This window comes from Aulonocara stuartgranti, assembly GCF_965226115.1.
Source record: "Aulonocara stuartgranti genome assembly, chromosome: 20".
NCBI classification, from domain to species: domain Eukaryota; kingdom Metazoa; phylum Chordata; class Actinopteri; order Cichliformes; family Cichlidae; genus Aulonocara; species Aulonocara stuartgranti.
The window spans coordinates 32,142,932-32,160,886 of record NC_138956.1 but is presented as its reverse complement, the minus strand read 5'-3'; the positions used below and the strand labels follow the sequence as shown (position 1 = coordinate 32,160,886).

The 17,955-nt window shown below is 40.2% G+C and overlaps 2 protein-coding genes across 4 annotated transcripts; one reads left to right on the top strand and one right to left on the bottom strand.

Annotated features, from left to right (window-relative positions):
- Window positions 1–68: 68 nt before the first annotated feature.
- Window positions 69–1,688, bottom strand: LOC309696552 (lysophosphatidic acid receptor 6). The gene is made up of 2 exons (XM_082517827.1): window positions 1,583–1,688; window positions 69–1,116 (listed from the first exon to the last, which is right to left on the bottom strand). The coding sequence occupies exon 2, from the start codon at window positions 1,036–1,038 to the stop codon at window positions 70–72; it is 969 nt and encodes a 322-aa protein (XP_082373953.1). The 5' UTR covers window positions 1,039–1,116; window positions 1,583–1,688; the 3' UTR covers window position 69.
- A 2,304-nt stretch (window positions 1,689–3,992) lies between these two features.
- On the top strand, window positions 3,993–11,347 carry LOC309697006 (PHD and RING finger domain-containing protein 1-like). 3 transcript variants are annotated; one of them, XR_014273727.1, is made up of 7 exons: window positions 3,993–4,532; window positions 4,980–5,063; window positions 5,139–5,272; window positions 5,400–5,491; window positions 6,837–7,036; window positions 9,811–9,937; window positions 10,227–10,313. XR_014273727.1 is itself a non-coding variant. In XM_082518597.1 (7 exons), the coding sequence occupies exons 1-7, from the start codon at window positions 4,365–4,367 to the stop codon at window positions 10,459–10,461; spliced, it is 813 nt and encodes a 270-aa protein (XP_082374723.1). In that variant the 5' UTR covers window positions 3,993–4,364; the 3' UTR covers window positions 10,462–11,347. The 3 variants fall into 3 exon arrangements, 2 of the variants coding, with proteins under 2 accessions (XP_082374723.1, XP_082374722.1); XM_082518597.1 differs by lacking the exon at window positions 9,811–9,937 and adding an exon at window positions 10,418–11,347 and having other exon boundaries at window positions 10,227–10,317; XM_082518596.1 differs by lacking the exons at window positions 9,811–9,937; window positions 10,227–10,313 and adding an exon at window positions 7,161–9,801.
- The last annotated feature ends 6,608 nt before the right edge of the window (window positions 11,348–17,955 follow it).

Below are 17,955 nucleotides of genomic sequence, written 5' to 3'. Positions count from 1 at the left end.
AATGACACTTATATAGAGTCTTATTTATTTACAGCTGTATTTACAGTAAGTGTGTTGTTGCCCCCGTCCTCAGTTCACTGCGATGGTATAAACCCCCCTCCTCCGGCTCACCGCTCCCCACAGCCATGTCATCTTTAATCGCTCCCAGTGGCAGTGGCTGGTGGTGACATAGTAGAGCACAGGGTCAAGACATGTGTTGAGGGTGATGAGCGCCATGGTGATCCGCCGGGCGTTGTAGATGGCTCTGCCAAAGGAGCAGTTTTGGATCATCTCCCAGCGGTAAAGGAGGTGCAGCAAGTACACAATGTGGTTAGGCAGGAAGCAGAGCAGCATGATAACTAGAATGGTGTAGATGACCCTCACAGCTTTTTGGGCTGTTCTAGTTCGGATCAGGGAAATGCGCCTCACGGCCAGCGGGTAACACACTAGGATGATTATGGTGGGCACCAAGGAGCCAAAGACGAGGCCCAGTATGCTGTATGGCCCCAGACGAGTGTCCCATTCTATCTTGGCGAAATTTTCAAAACAACTGAGGTTTTGAGAATTGTCTGAGTTGGTTTTCAGAGGCCCCATGAGTATGAAGACCAGGATGGCAACTCCGACAGCGCACCAGAGCACCACGCTCGCAATCAGAGCGCACCAGGGGCTCCGCATCCTCAGGTAATTGTGCGGGTGCACCGTGGCCATATAGCGGTCCACGCAGATACATGTCATGAAGCAGATACTCATGTAAATGTTGGCGTAGTAGAGAGTCCCTGTGAGGCGGCAGGTGAAGTCCCCGAACTGCCAGTTGTTCCTGTTTATGTGGTAGTGGATCCGAAAGGGAAGAACGCAAAGGATGATGATGTCCGCCACCGCCAGGTTGCTGATGTAGATACTGAAGGCCGTGCGGTGAGTGATCTTAAAGGTGAAGACGAAAAGGGCTGCCAGGTTACCCGGCAAACCCACAAGCAAGGCGAGGATGTAGACGGCCGGGAATAGATGATACTCGTACTCTTGCGTTTGGATGTTGCAGTCATCGTTTGTCACATTCATCATGGCAGGTTGGTATTTTTCTTGGTCATATCAAAAGAAGCGTAGGATGGTTCTCAAAAATGAAGCATCACAGTTTGTCTCCTGCAACACAAACACACACACATTTCCATTCAGAGTTTTTCCACTTTCAGTTCCACACAACAGCAAACACAAGCTGATCAGAAACATTTAAAGTAGATTCTGCTTTTAACACGTTGTTGTTGCTCCAGAAAACGCTTTCATCTGGTTTATTAAAACAAAGAGTAATTTAGGATTTTATACTTAACTTATTCAAGAAATTAACAAAAGTGAAGCATAACAAGGCAGAAAGTCACCGTCCACAAATTAAACCAACAAAGTAAATCATCTTCAATAATAAACGATGACAAAGTGTTCTTAGATGTTTAATCATTTTTACTTTTCTGCTGTAAAGTTTAAGAGAACAGAGATTTTTTTTACAATCTCGGCAGGTTTTGTGAAACATTTTCTAAAGTCTTTTTTTGATAGATAAATTACTAAAATTATGTATATATGTGGAATATTATCATTAATATATAAAATTGCTCACCAAGTCGTTTATGGACTCCGTTTGATATCCACATGCAGAAAATGCAGACCAAAAACGCGATGAAACCTCCTGTTTGTGCTGCTTCTCTCTGACTACAGAGGGTATGTAACATGCTGGTTTTTGCTCAGACAGTGTAGTTTCCTGTTTCAAAGAGACAGGCACAGGAAACCAAAGCATGACGGTCTACAGTGTACTTTTATCACCCACCCTCGTCAGTGTAAATGTATACAGCTTAACAGCTTGTGGTTATTTTTGATTGTATTTTTAATGTGTTAGCTTAGTACTGCATGTGTAAAACAAGCAGAACATTTTCGCGTCAGTCCAAAAGCATCATTTACATACTATAAAAATATACAAAGTGTTGCAGTGAATGGAAATTTGCTGTTCAGTCTTCCCCCACAATTTGACAACATTTCCATCAGGCTGGATGGAGTTTTTACATTCTTTGAGAGTTGCCATATTGGTTTTGTGGTTTTTCTTTTAATATTGCAAAACACACAAACATCTTTCACTTTCTCTCATATTGTACCTGAAGGCTTGCCATGCAGATAAAAATGTTTTTTAAATTTTACTTATTTGTACAACCTTTGGAATGGACGTTTCTGACAAATCAAACCATTCTACACACATCCATTCTAGCCTGTGTAGTAGTTTCAGTGTTAAATAGGTGAAACTGACTAAATGAAACTGCATCATTATACACCCAGTGACTCATGATGGTAAAGGAAAACGTGATTTAAATCATTCTTGCAAACTGTAAACTGAAAGCTCTCATTAACAAGGTTTGAGTAATCTGCAGTGTGCCCTGTAGTAAGAATGACATCTTTGCATCTTTATGTTGCAAGTTTATCTTGTTTTTCATTTCAGATGATTGCAGACTGTCTGTATCACAACAGGGTGCAAAAAGTGATAGAGCCTGTTGTTTTGGGTTTTTTTAAGGAAGTGAATATATGGTATAAGTGCTGCTATTCATATCATCTCTTTGTGTGAAGCACACATTTTTGTCTGCAGTCACCATAAGTGGGTGAAATATTAAAAACTAACTGTTCACACACTTCAGGGATCCAGCTTTACCCATTACTGGATAATTATATAGTACTTTTGTACTCTAATTGAGAACCCAGTTTTATGCCTAAGCTAATTTTCCAACATTCTGATACCCTCAGTCACACAAATGTATCGGGGGCAACTTGAGGTTCATAATCTTGCCCACTGATACATACTGCAGACTATAATTAGGAAAAATTCAGACTGAAATATAGTTTCTTTTTGTTATTATTAAACTGAAAGAGACAGCCAAGCCACTATACCCACCAAAGAGCACAGATGAAAACCCTAGAAGTTAGTCACAAAATGAAAGCTAGTCAGAAGGTGAAATGGCCCAAAGCTCCTCTTCACTGAGTAGGCATGAACAGACACAAACACAAAGCCAACACACTGTAAAGCAAAAGCTCTCCTTTCCATGACCTTAAGGACTCATAGCCCAATGACTGATTTGAGTCAGTTGTCAAAACACAGTAAAGAGAGTGCAAGGTAGTCCCACGTTTCTGTCTTGAAAAATAATGACTTCCAAAATACAGTTTTATTTTTCTGTCAGTTTAAAACATTGGGAGATGTATCAGAGGCAACTCAGGGTTCAGTATCTTGCCCACTGATGCATACTGCAGACCTCTTTGACTAATGTAGATGGTACTATTCATCATCTCTCCCCTCCATAACTCTGATCTGGTTCAGATCACCATCCCATCTCGGTGTCTCAGATCTTCTTCTTCTCTTTCTCTATCTGTCCCCTCTCCCCGTCTTGCCCGTCTTGCCACCATGGGGAGCAGGGCCTTCAGCTGCTCTGCTCCTTGACTCTGGAATTCCCTACCTCCTGATTTAAGAAATATTACTTCCTTCTCTCTCCTTAAGTCCAGACTCAAAACTCACTTGTTCAAAATAGCTTATCCCACATAACCTCCCCACACTGCTATTTTAAATTTGTTTTATGTCTTATGCTTTTATGATTGTGTAAACTGCTTGTTTTTATGTTGCTTTTATTATTCTGCTGTGTACATTGTCCTTGAGTGTTCTGAAAAGCACTTTCGAATAAAGTGTATTATTATTATTATTATTATTGTTGTTGTTGTTGTTGTTGTTGTTGTTGTTTTATTATTATCATTATTATTATTATTACTCTTATAGGCGGGATTGAGCATGCTGTATGTTTCTGCAGGGTCAGCTGAATCAGTAGGGATTCAGAATATAACACAATATTTTCTACTAATGTTTCAAACTTCAGAGGGGCATTCACTGATCATTCCGGTTTTTTCAATTACTATTTTTTTTATTTTGTAAAAGTTGGTTTCTAAGATAACTATCTCTTTACTACAGGAAGTGAAAGAGACCAAGCGCGATTAACCGCTCTTATTCTGAAAGAAAAGGACCGGATGTTTTCACGGGTAGCGGGGAACATGAAAATAGTTCAGTAGTAAAGAAGCTACAGATTTAATTTTACGGGCTAAATATAATTGATGTCCTGTCACACAAGTTAAGTAAAGAACGAATCACTTAATAATGAGGCTACACATATTTTGATATATATTTATATTAACGCGGCAGCAGGAAATGATAGTAGCGGCTAATGCTAGCTGACCTGCTGTTGTGGTCGATCAGTGACTCTTTGTAAGAAACCACTGAAATGGAGTTTGGTTATAACTGTTCCGTTTTAACGGTGTGTAAGCAGTAAGGTATTGCGGACATCAGTCATATTGATAGTAAAGGTTTCAACTGATACAAACAGATGGATAGATCCCCTGTGTTGAATACAGCTGGTGCAGAAAGCGAAGATTTGATGTGTGATTCAGTGAAATGCTACATTTGCCTGAATCCCTTTGAGAAGCAGACTGTGGGCTCTCTGGAGAACTGCCAGCACGTCTTTTGCCTTGAATGTATTCTCCAGTGGTCCCAGGTAAACTCCCCTCACCTTTCACAGATACTTTAAAGTCGTAAATGTTGTTTAACATTCTTTAAGAGCCATACCAGCTCATTTGATGGAAAATAGGAAATTTCGCTTGGGTAAAAGGGTGCATGCACAGCATAAAAACAATATAAACAAAAAGGCTTCTTCTGACACAGACTGAACATAATGTTAATGCGGTTAATCATTTTAACAATTTAAAGGTGAGAATTTTAGATTTGATTTATTTTTTTTATTGATAAAATAATTTTTGCAAATTGTTGTAAATGAAGTTCTATGCTGTTGGCCAAATATAAGTAATGTAATGTGTTGAGAATTGTGTTTTTTCCACTGTTTTCACTTTTTCCAAAGTGATAGTGAGTAGTTACAAACATATGTGAATGAAATTTTAAGACACTGCTGTGTTCACAGATTTCTTTTCTTTCTATTGATTTTCAGACAGCTAACACTTGCCCAGTGGATCGCATCAGTTTTACCTTAATCTACCAGAGACGGAGCCCTGGAGACGACGTTCAAAAAAAGGTTTGATGGAGGTGGCATATGGAAATCCAGCATTATATATGTGAACAGTGGGCTGAGGTATTTGTGCTTCCCCAGATCAAAGTGAGCGTACGAAAAAATGAAGATGGTGGTGATGAAGAGGAGGGGAGCAGTGCTGCGGTTATCTGTGAGGAATGTGGTCGTGGAGACCGGAGGCACCGGCTTCTGGTGTGCATACTCTGTGATTCAGGGTATGATTTCACATGTTTTGATTTGTCGTGATTCCACCCTGTGATGCTTTTTGAATAGCGCCACTCATGTTTTGCATGTGTCCCAGCTGGTGCTCATATGTACAGAACTACATTTTTTTCTTTCCAGTTATCATATGCACTGCTTGAGACCAACGTTAAACACGAGACCTGAAGGTGACTGGGTTTGTCCCGAGTGTGCAGTGACTGCTCATGTTACAGGTAAAAGTGTGTAGTTAAAGGTTCACGGCTAGAATAATGAGCCATTAAAAATGTTATGTTCCTTATATGCACTTACATGACATTTTACTAAGTTTAAACCAATAACTAGGCCTGTGCGATGTGATGAAATATATCGACTAACAATATTAAAACACTTATCTTTTCACTCTGTCGTTTATTTTGTGCTCAAAATAAAACTCAAATGTCAGAGCAGGCTTTTCCCAGCGGCACGCCATTTAATAAAGACTCAGGAAGATAACGAGATAGCGGCCATTACAACATATATTTATAAATGTATGTGTTGCGTTCCCCTAAAAAGGTCCAGGGGATGAAGGAGAGAGGCAGAATGGTTAAATTAAAGAGGTTTTTTAATGCTTCTATTAATAACTGAATTAAAAGAGATGGTCAAGCTGCTATCACCATTTAAAGAAACAAACCAAAACTCAGGTGTTGGTCAGTAAACTGAAAAGTAAGTAAAAAAGGATTAGTCACCAAACACGCACAGCTCACTAGCTGCAACCCAACATGGGTTTCTGACACTAGAGCTCACCTTTCTCTGGCTTTAAGTACTTCTAATTGCTGATGGGAGTCAGCTGTACAAAAAAAGTGGCACCTGAGGCAGGAGAGATGGCGGGACACACCCACACAAGGGCAATCTCTGTTGGAGGCCCTGCTAGGGCCATAAAAATATGGTTTTGTGCATTGGTCATGTCACACAGCCCTATCAATAGCAAACAAAATCAGCAACAGAAGAGAAGAGCAGCAAAGGTCAGTGTCAGTAATAAGAAATGTTAGTTTTTCCTCTCAAGAGGGCAAAAATGTACATCAGTACATTATGTTTATGATCCTGTTAATATCAATAGCTGTCAGTTTGAAATCAGATCTGGACCGGTACTCTCAGGAAGCACCAGTCACCAGGAGAAAATTACCCAGCTTGCTTGTTGCTGGAGGTTTAAGCTGTTGATAAGTGAAATTAATCCCAAAAATGTATACGGTGCTGCACCAAAAACCCCTTGCAATTGCTTTGGCCATTAGCAGATTGCATACACACAACTGAACTGTGGCTAAACGATGTATCATTCCTGCCAAAAAAAACAGCGACCAGTCATACACAGAAACAGCAGGTAAGACACCTGTTGTAAGTACAATGTAAAGCACCAAAAACTCAGGCATTATCACATGATGGCATTATCACATGGGTGTACTTACTTTATTTAAGTATAAATAAAGTATATAAATACTTTATTTATATAACACTTTTCTTAACAAAGTTAAAGTGTTTCAGCGTTCAGTGTTTCCTTTTTTTTAAAAGCACATTTATTTCTGTGAACTTGTTGCTGTACAGAAAGCTCCCTGACAGAGGAGGAGATCAGTGATGGAGAACTTACAGATCTCCTGGCTGAAGTGGAAGAAATTCCCTCTACCAGCAGTCGTCTTCGGCCCTCCTCCACAAATCGGCCCAGCAGCTCCACCGAACGGCGACGCAGCGCAAGAATCCAGAACAGAGGCGGCAGCAGGCCAAGCTATGGACCACAAACCTCCTGGGTGGGTTCAGTATTACGCAGACTGCTTCTATTCAAAGAACTGTTGTTGTTATTGATGAATTGGGAAAAACACAATTTTTCTTTGAGGTCAAACGTTTCTCACAATTTTTCATTTTTTGCTGCAGCACTCTCTTTGCAGCCAGTTTTACCCAGCAACCTCCAGCAACCATTCACCAGCTAATCAGGGAATGCATATTTTCCCTGGCAACAGGAGGAACCGGTTGCCAAGGGTCACCAACTGGTTCCTAGACCTGTGTGATTGAGGCTTAATGCAAATTACAAGCTAAATTGTAAATATCGTGTATTGCAAAGATAAGAATCCTTTTTCTAAAAAAGTAAAGACATAGGCATCTTTTAAAGTGAGCTGAATATATTTCATTTCCATTGTCCACTAGAGTTTGGCTTCCAGCACAAAGGAAGCACATTTTCTGTCACTATTACAGTGAAGAGAACGACATTCATCCTATAAACACTGAGGAAAAGATTCAGATAATTGAAGTCTTCATTAGGACTATTGTCTCACAAACAGTTCATCACAATTATTTAATAACAGTGCACTTTAAATAAGGACATATCTGAAGCATGTGACCCTTAAAACAGGATGTACTGATGCACACAAATCTAGCACCTAGACCCTGTTTAATGTGATGTTTTAGTTTTTCTTTGTGTGTTTGTGGATGGTTTGTTGTAAAGTTGAAGGACTCCAAAATAAAAGTAAGAGCAAAGGACACTTACTTAACTTAAGTTACCAGGTGTTAGACACTCAGGAAGAGAAGACCTCGATCGTGGTTTCTCTGATGTTAACAATCGTGCAGTGCATACTTGTTACTGTATGAGCAGCGCAGCGGTGTTTAACCACACTTTCTACTCTGCTCACTGTTTTTTTTCCTGAAGATATGCCACTAATGTTGGTGCATGAAGATGTTTCCACCTGTCAAGCATCTGCACACACGTCTATAGTAGGCCTGTTGGTGAAGAACAGGGCAGCTGCTGCTGGTCCTATCTAAACAAAAAAAAAAAGTTTAGAGTAAGAAACTGTCATTCTTTTCCTTATTTTGTTCCTTTAAAAAACATTTTTAAATATAGATATTGTTGGAATACTGGATACTCATTTACAATAGTATGTACGAATATGCCTTATATCCCAAAAGTTCAAGCTTCAGAGTCCTGCAAATTGCTTTTTCTGCAATGCAAAAAAACCAAAAAACCAAAACAAATTAAGAAACCGAACAACAGGTCGTCATTTGAAGCACGAGTCAATGCAAGATTATGCATTCTAAAAGGAGAAGGGGGAAAACTTCTGCATATTTAAATGGAAAGATGTGCTTTTGTGGAGATGTATAGAATATGTTAACTGTTTCAGGGTATGGAGATGCAGATTCAGAATTTGTACTGACAATTTGTTTTGAAAAAACAAAACGAAATTACTTTGGCAGCCCCTGACTTGCAAAAGAAAATAAAAAAATGTGCAAGAGTTTAGCAGTGCAGTTCACAACTGTACGTGCAGTTTAATGTTTTCCTTTGTTTTTGCTTGCTGCCAGCTTAGAGTAGAAAGGCGCTGTATAAGCCATTTACCATTTACGTCTTTCTCACATCATTGTTTCACAGTTTGCAGTGTAGTTGTTCAGTGATGTGATGCTATGGTACAGTTTCCTTGTAGGTTTAGTAGACCCAGAAGTATATGCATCAGTGGATATCTGTGTGATGAATTGCAACTCTTTTGGGCTGAGGCCTTGAACCTTTTTATAGAAATAATCACAAATTTGCACGTATCTATAAAAGTCCTGCTTGCCTTACCCTCTGACTGGAAACCTTTGATCACATCCTCCCATGCACCTGCTGATGTTCTTGCTGCCCTCCTTGGTAATTCCCAGCCTCATGTTATATGCTACAGTACTTCTAAATACTGCCAATTAATTTTTATTGCTGATGCACTTACTCAGTTTTAGAAAAACTGAGACCTGGTATTGGTGTAGGATTTAGTCTCTGCAATATCAACAAGCAAAAAGTAATATAAAAAAACCAAGAAAAAAGTAGATGTAGGCATTGCAGCGACATAATTCAGTATGAATTCAACAAATAAAGGCTGAAAACAGGATTCCAGCAATCAGACATGGAGAACAAGCTCATTGTCGTCGTCTGTGGGCAGGCTGAGGACTATGATTCAACTTTGAATGGGCTTAGAGGAGAGTAAATATGTCAGCTATCGGGTGCACTTTTCCTCCTCTCACTAACTTTTGCGTGACACTATTTGTGGGTTTTCCCAAAAGTAACTAGTAAGTAGGTTCCCCAAGTCAAGCTAGTTAAGTCAGCTGAGCCCCAGAAGCTCTGGCTTCAGGCTGCTCTACATGTTCTGAAAAAGCCCCTGTCACCCTGCTGTCAAAACCTTCTGTTGACAGCCAATCACAAGAAATCTGGCTTAAAGAGAGGTTGGCCTTAAAGGGGGAGGAGCTGAAACCGCTTTTTTAGACAAAGGATGAACTGAAGCTCAGGACATCATAAATAAGTTTGTGCACTGTGATCCTTGAACTCAAGTAGAGGAAAAACATGTGGAGCTGAAATTGAGCTTAAATGTTTCCATATCTTTTTTGTCACATATCTTAAAACCATAAAACAAACTGAAAACAATACAAAATACCAAAGATTATTCTGCTTGGGTAACTCGATCGCCCTCGGCAGCGAGTCCACGATTCGACTCCCAGCTGGCCTGACTGTTTACTGCGTGGGATTGCCTCCATTTTTTCTCTACATTTTTATTTTGTCTCTTCTTCTCAGCTGCGCCGCTTTGGCATCTTCACAGCAGATCATCTGCATGTCTGCTGTCACTACATCCATGAAGCTTCTTCGTGATCTTCCCCTTCATCTCTTTCCTGGCTGCTCCATAGTCAACATCCTTTGTCCAGTATATCCACGATCCCTCTTTTGCACATTTTCATATGCAAAAATAAAAATAAAATATTAAAAAGAATTAATGTGCTATAAAACATTTCATGGTGCATGACTTCAATTAAGACATTGTTTTAAACATTCATGCATCAGAGAGGAGGATGTCAGACTGTGCTGTTTTTTTCAAAGATGGATTTGGCAAAAAAAAAAAAAAAATGCATTCATGTAATTATAAGTTGCCACATCATAAATTAATCTTCCCATGAAGCTGTTCTTGAACTCTGTAAATGTTTCTTATTTTTCAGCATGTACCAAAATATCTGCTGAGGGCATCAAAGCCTCCAGTCCCAACTGATAAAGCTCATAATCAGAGTGAAAGCAGCCATACTTCAGTCAGTAAGTAAACAACTGTCAGTGCTGTGATGCTGAGATGCTGAGATGCGAAGACTCACATTTTCACATTTGCTTGTATAACGCATGTGAATGTATGTTTCAGAGATAAAGAGAAGAAAGAAGGGGAGGAGGAAACGTGCAGCCTAAACTCTGCATTGCTGACAAGTGAAAGAAGAAAAGTCGCTCCGTCTCACCTGATCAGAATCAGCTTTTAGTACAGTAATGAGGTCGTGTAAAATTCATACTATGAATACTGTATTTGTGACCCCTCGTAATTTTCCAAGTACAAGAAATAACCACATGAATGCTTCAAGACCATATCCGCTTTATACCCTCTCTAAGTGTCACAATTTAATGTTCAAATCTGTATAATTTATCTCTAGCTCTACGACAAACTCTGAGTAGCTGGATCATGGGATATGTCATAGTTTAAATAGCAAAACTGCACCAGTCTATGATCTAGAGCAGGGGTGGGCAATTCATTTTCCCAAATTGCCACGTAGAAAACTCGGATTTTTGTGGAGGGTTGCACCAATGAGCTGAAATCAATTCTGCTCAATATTAATTTCATCTTTTTATAAACTGCTACAAGTAAAGAGTAGATGTTACAGTTAGGTCCTAATTGTGCTCCCTTGAAGAAATGAATTGATACCTCACATGTGAAGAAACAAAAACAAGCACTAGAATCCTGTTTGAAGCTATTATCTTCTTCAGTCATGGGTTACCACAAATGCAGCTTAACGCTGTGAAATGAAGAAAGAGCCTCAGTCGTAACATTACATCGATCAGACAGCTTTAGGTCCTGAAGACGTTTCTCAAAATCTAGAAGAGTCTGGATCCAGAGTGTGGATATCGCCATTAAAGACCCAGGTGCTACAAGTGACCACAAGGTGGCAGCATTGTATTTGCTGAGATACAGTTCAAGCGCAAGAGGCTACAGTTTTGGTACAGCCCAGGCGGTTCAACTTTCAGGGAAGCTGTTTTCTATACAGTTTTTTAAAACCACCAAACTTTCAATAAATGTTTTTCATTATCTGTTGTTTTTTGGTTTTGTTTTTCAACATTATTGAAAACGTATTTTTCCATTTGGAAATTTACCAAATCTCCAAAAAGTTGATTCTGTTCATCTGGACGTCGCGTTTTGTGGGAGAAACGTTTCGTCACTCATCCAAGTGACTTCTTCAGTCTCAGCTGACTGCAGGTTTCCCCAATCTTATAAACAGTACATTTGCATAATGACTGAAACCAGCCCACTGAAGGAGCAATGGGCTGGGGGGGTCAGTTCCTTAATCTTAATTATGCAAATTCTCACTGGTTATAAGATTTGGCGAAACCTGCAGTCAGCTGAGACTGAAGAAGTCACTTGGATGAGTGACGAAACGTTTCTCCCACAAAACGCTACGTCCAGATGAACAGAATCAACTTTTTGGAGATTTACTTTCCTGGATGATTGAGAATGCATCAAGACGATACAATTACCATATAACATTGAGCAATGACAAAAATCTAACTCTCTGTTGGAGAAATATTATGTTAATGTTTTTTAGATTGTTCTAAATTATGAGTGGGGCAAATAATATTTGCTTATAGCTCTTGTGTGGTAGACAACGATGCCCCAAGTTTGTGACCCCAGCAAACCACAGTAGCCATTATCCACAAATGGAGAAAACTTGGAGCGGCAGTGAACCTTCTCATGAGCGGCCGACCTTCCAAAATTACTTGTCCATGAGGTCATAAAAGAAACCGGAACAACAACTAAAGAACTGCAGACCTCGCTCACCTCATTTAAGGTCAAAGTTCATTATTCAACAATAAGAAAGCTGCTGAACAAAAATGGCATCCATAGGAGAGTAGTGAAAATTACTGCTGATCAAAAAGAGCATAAAGGCTCATCGTATGCCAAAAAACATCCTGATGATTCCCAAGACATAGGAAAATATTCTGTGGACTGAAAAGTTAACACTAACACATGATTTAATAAAAATGTCATAGCAACAGTCAAACATGTGTAGTGTGATGGTCTGGGGTTGCTTCATGGCTTCAGGACGGCAGTTCTTGTTACAAGAGTGGCGACAAATTATTAGATTTAGGAGAAAATTACTTTTTTAGATACAGCCAGGTAGCTTTTGTTTGATGATCTGCACATGGAAGTGTGACAAATGTGTGAAAAAAATCCCCTAAGAAATCAGGAAGAGGGCAAATATTTTACAGGGCACTTCATAACCACAGAAAAACTGTGCAAACCTTTTGAGGTAAAGTTTACAAAAAAATTCAACAGATATCAGCTCTTTGCCTCTGTGTCTTCTCTAAAGACATAATCAGTCCGAGTTAAATACCAGACAGAGCTGTAACTCTACAAACACACCCATGGATTAATATGTAACCCACAGTTATGCTAAAAATAAAATATTTCCTCACTTTTCTTTCACCAGCTTTTAAGCTCAAAGGAAACCAGTTTTACAGCAGCAGTGAGGCAACAATGCCCCCTTGTGGTTATGAAGTTACATGACATCCCAAGATTTTTACAATTCACTGAGAGGGTAACCTTTATGTAGTGGTCCTGACAGTTCACTTAATCATGGTGCTGAAGGAGAAATCATGGGATATTAAAGGTCAGTGGGATTCTTCTGGTCACTGTGAATCTCTAATTAAATAAATAAATTAGTCCCCAATGGTCGAGCTTGACTCACGATGTCAAGCAAAAGCCAATGGTTTAATGATTTAAGACAAAATATTATGCTTTTCCTTATTTCCTGTCATATATTGTTTATTGCAAATACGAGGTCAGTGGGTGTACAAGTAATCTCCATGACTCCTTCAGTGGTGGTGTCTGCAGGTTTCATGTGTCTGACGCAACAACTCTGTGAACTGAAAAACTTTGAAGCCAGTCTCTGGGAGTCTAAAATATCTGAAATTCACATCAAAGTGTCAATCTGGGAGCAGACATAGCAGCTCAGTGTTTGAACTGTTATGTCTTATGATAGATGTATGTGAGTTTGCACTTATGAATGCCATTAGTCCTTTTTTTCTTTTAAACCTACTCTTAGATTTGCGGGACGTCACTAAGAGTGGATCCCATTTAAGGCACGCAGCTCTCACTGTGAAAAAAGAGGCTCCACCCACTTTCTGTACCAACCTTCTGTTTGCAAGGAACAGCCAATCAGAGGAAAGCTGGCTTCGATTGATTACCTGAAACCACTTGTCTTAGACCTGAACTCACGGGCTGTTTTAAAGCTAATGTATGTAAATTTAAATCATTCAACACGTCCGAGGTTTAGTTTTTTTTTCTTAATTGACCTGGAAAAAAAAAACAATTTTAATTTCATTTTATATTTGCTATTCTGTTTTCACTACATTTAGTAAGCTATTACATAAATTGTGCTTTTTCTTTCTTTCTTGCATTTATTATTACTCAAAGTTTGTATTTAAATTCATATTATGGTTCATTTTTAACTACTGTGACAAAGGAATTACCTGACTTTTGGATAAATAAAGTGCATCTTGTCTGCTCTTAAGAGCACCTCATGGGCACATCAGTCAGGTGGACCTCAGCCAGCAGAGGTGTTGGAGAGTCAGAGGCTCAGACTTCAATAGCAAGAATTTCCTCTGATCATGTCTCATCCCGCCTCCCTCAGTAGCGCCAAGCCATCACCTAGCAACACCAGCCTCCCTGTCTCCTCAAAATCTTGCAGACACACTCACACCCATGTGGTCATTTGATATTAAATCCATCCTTTGATGTCCTCAGAGCAGAATACGTGAAAACAGTCACAGAGATGGAAGAAAAAAATTAAATCATTCCACTAACATAACCTGCTTAGCCATCCCTTTACTTCATTCCACTGTGACGATATCAGAGTGAAGTTATTAGAGCTCATGTATCCGTGTTCGTTTGATCCGTGTGTGTGTGAGTGTGTGTGTTCAAAGGCCGGGGACTTATATGAGCCTGCAGCATTTCTTGCCCTACTTTCCCCCCCAAAACAACGAGCAGGGAAAAACAAAAACATTGTTCAGGCGTGTTTGCTGAGCAGAACTGATGAAATGGGCAAAATATACTGACCGAGATGTCATGAGGTGTGTTAGACAAAATGTACACAGAAAAGCACTCATTTTGTTTGTTTGTATAACCTTACTTAGATAAGCACCTTTGGCTCGTTGGGGAGCAGCTACATGCATTATTCATGAAACAGTTTTCTTAAAAGGTAACAAAATCCAACTAGCAGCGCCTCTAAAGCTCTCATAACATCAAATCCATATTCATACATTTTATTCTAAATATCTAGGCTAAGACATCCTTGGAGATGCAGTATTTCTTCATTATCTTCTGAGTCTACCCTCAGGTATCTGACCATTTGGAAGGATCAAGTTCCAATGGAAAGCAACCAAGAGGCATGAACTGACAGTGTTCAGCAAAAAGGAGAAATAACTCTGCTCGTCATAGAGTCTCTTAGGGCCACCCTGAAGAGGAAGCTTATTTTGGCGCTTGGTGTCTGCATTCTTTCTCCCAAAGCTCGTGACTATATGAGTGTTGGAACAAGGACGGCAGCTGGAAAGCTTTGCCTTCCGCTTTACTGCTGACGCTGCACTTATCCACACATCAATGTCACTTTACTTGTGAACAAGACCCGGAGATATTTGACCTCCTTTATTTTGCACAGCAACTCAATTCAGACCATGGAAATGTAGTTAGAGACTTGGAGAACCTTCTATTTGACTGCCTTGAGGGACCACCATGGTTGTGTGTTTGTCTTACACAGAGCTTTGCAGGAGCAAAGATGGGGTCAAAACGTGGCAGCGGCAGCTGACTGTGGCACTTAGAGGACAGCCCTCAATCATTTTTGGTGCATGCTGTGGTTTGAGGATGATGCCAAGACCTGCATTGGCTGTTTGCAGTGATACCACAAACTCCCGCAGCAGCTGTCTCTGTTTTGGGGAGATGTCATGACCAGCTAGTGCTGTTTGGGGCGATGCCATGATCTGTTGCTGCAGCTGCCTCTGTCCAGAATTGATGCCCAACCTGCCACAGCTATTTGGTGATAATACCACAACCTACTGGTGTTTGGAGGTGATGCAATGACCCACCACAGTAGCTGTCTCTGTTAGAGGGAAATGCCACAATCTCTTGCAGCAGTGGCCTCTGTCTGGAGATGATGCCCAAACTGACACAGCACTTTGTCTTGAGATGATGCCACTACCTACCGTAGGTATTTGGTGATAAATCCACAAACTTATGCAGCTGGTTGGAAGTGATGTCATGACCTACAAATGCAGTTTCCGCTTTTTGAGGTCTGGAGGAGATGTCACAACCCACTACAGCTCTTGCGAGGTGAGGCACTGACCACCTGAGCAGAGGTATGGTGCTATTTAATTATGTTTTGTAGACCATTGTGTACATGTTGCAGCTGTGTGCTGTGATAAGCCAGCATGTCTTTAGTCCTGTCATCCTTTTCTCACCCCAACAGGTCGTGGCAGATGGCCCCACCCCTCCCTGAGCCTGGTTCTGCTGGAGGTTTCTTCCTGTTAAAAGGGAGTTTTTACTTCCCACTGTCGCCAAAGTGCTTGCTCATAGGGGGTCATATGATTTTTAGGTTGTTCCCTGTATGTATTACTGTAGGGTCAACCTTGTAGGGTTCTAAATCTTCTTTATAGATTAAGAACTTCTTTATTCCTGGAAATGTGTGAAGTTTTAAATAGATTTTAAGGATTTATTGTTCCTCATTTTAGTTTGCATGAGAGTGTACCTATAAAGCAATTTGGTCTAACGTCTGTTGTTTTAAAATTTGCTACTTAAAACAGAACCTGAAACTTGAAACCTACTGTTGAAATCACTGAAAACTGTCCACTTCATCCATTATCTGAGCTTCATGCTGCTTCATCCCCTTCCCAAGTAAAACATGTGGAACCACATCAAAGCAAGTCTTTAAAAGTGTCTTTTAAGAGGTGATTTAAAGGAGTTTATTTAATTTCCAAGCCTAATCTCCTCGGGCAGTTTGTTTAAAAGTGAAGGGTCTCTGATAGCAAAAACATGGTCTTGACTTTTGCCAGAAGGGCCTAAATGTGACAATTCAATTCAATTCAATTCAATTTTATTTATATAGCGCCAAATCACAACAAAAGTCGCCTCAAGGCGCTTCATAGATACAGAGAAAAACCCAACAATCATATGACCCCCTATGAGCAAGCACTTTGGCGACAGTGGGAAGGAAAAACTCCCTTTTAACAGGAAGAAACCTCCGGCAGAACCAGGCTCAGGGAGGGGCGGCCATCTGCTGCGACCGGTTGGGGTGAGAGAAGGAAGACAGGATAAAGACATGCTGTGGAAGAGAGACAGAGGTTAATAACAGATATGATTCAATGCAGAGAGGTCTATTAATACATAGTGAGTGAGAAAGGTGACTGGAAAGGAAAAACTCAATGCATCATGGGAATCCCCCGGCAGCCTACATCTATTGCAGCATAACAAAGGGAGGATTCAGGGTCACCTGGTCCAGCCCTAACTATATGCTTTAGAAAAAAGGAAAGTTTTAAGCCTAATCTTAAAAGTAGAGATAGTGTCTGTCTCCCGAATCCAAACTGGAAGCTGGTTCCACAGAAGAGGGGCCTGAAAACTGAAGGCTCTCCCTCCCATTCTACTTTTAAATACTCTAGGAACAACAAGTAGGCCTGCAGAGCGAGAGCGGAGCGCTCTAATAGGGTGATATGGTACTACAAGGTCATTAAGATAAGATGGGGCCTGATTATTTAAGACCTTGTATGTGAGGAGCAGGATTTTGAATTCAATTCTGGATTTAACAGGAAGCCAATGAAGGGAAGCCAAAACAGGAGAAATATGCTCTCTCTTTCTAGTCCCTGTCAGGACTCTTGCTGCAGCATTTTGGATTAGCTGAAGGCTTTTCAGTGAGTTTTTTGGACATCCTGATAATAATGAATTACAGTAGTCCAGCCTGGAAGTAATAAATGCATGAACTAGTTTTTCAGCGTCACTCTGAGACAGGATATTTCTAATTTTAGAGATGTTGCGCAAATGGAAGAAAGCAGTCTTACATATTTGTTTAATATGTGCGTTGAAGGACATGTCCTGGTCAAAAATGACTCCAAGGTTCCTCACCGCGTTACTGGAGGCCAAGGTAATGCCATCCAGAGTAAGAATCTGATTAGATACCATATTTCTAAGATTTTCAGGGCCGAGTACAATAACCTCAGTTTTATCTGAATTAAGAAGCAGAAAGTTAGCGGCCATCCAGGTCTTTATGTCTTTAAGACATTCCTGCAGTTTAACTAATTGGTGTGTGTTATCTGGCTTCATGGACAGATAGAGCTGGGTGTCATCTGCATAGCAGTGAAAATGTATGCTATGTCTTCTAATGATACTGCCTAAGGGAAGCATGTATAATGTAAACAGAATTGGTCCTAGCACTGAACCCTGTGGAACTCCATAATTAACCTCAGTGTGTGAAGAGGACTCTCCATTTACATGCACGAATTGGAGTCTATTAGATAGATATGATACAAACCACTGCAGCGCAGTACTTGTAATACCTACAGCATGTTCTAATCGCTCTAATAGGATATTATGATCAACAGTATCGAACGCTGCACTGAGGTCTAGCAGGACAAGCACAGAGATGAGTCCACTGTCAG

Excerpts from the sequence above, each read along its gene's own strand:
- LOC309697006 (XM_082518596.1), top strand. The coding sequence starts at position 4,365 with ATGGATAGATCCCCTGTGTTGAATACAGCTGGTGCAGAAAGCGAAGAT. Across the intron at positions 5,273-5,399 it reads TGCATACTCTGTGATTCAGG|TTATCATATGCACTGCTTGA; the intron begins GTATGATTTCAC and ends TTTTCTTTCCAG. Across the intron at positions 7,037-7,160 it reads ATGGACCACAAACCTCCTGG|CACTCTCTTTGCAGCCAGTT; the intron begins GTGGGTTCAGTA and ends TTTTTGCTGCAG.
- LOC309696552 (XM_082517827.1), bottom strand. The coding sequence starts at position 1,038 with ATGATGAATGTGACAAACGATGACTGCAACATCCAAACGCAAGAGTAC.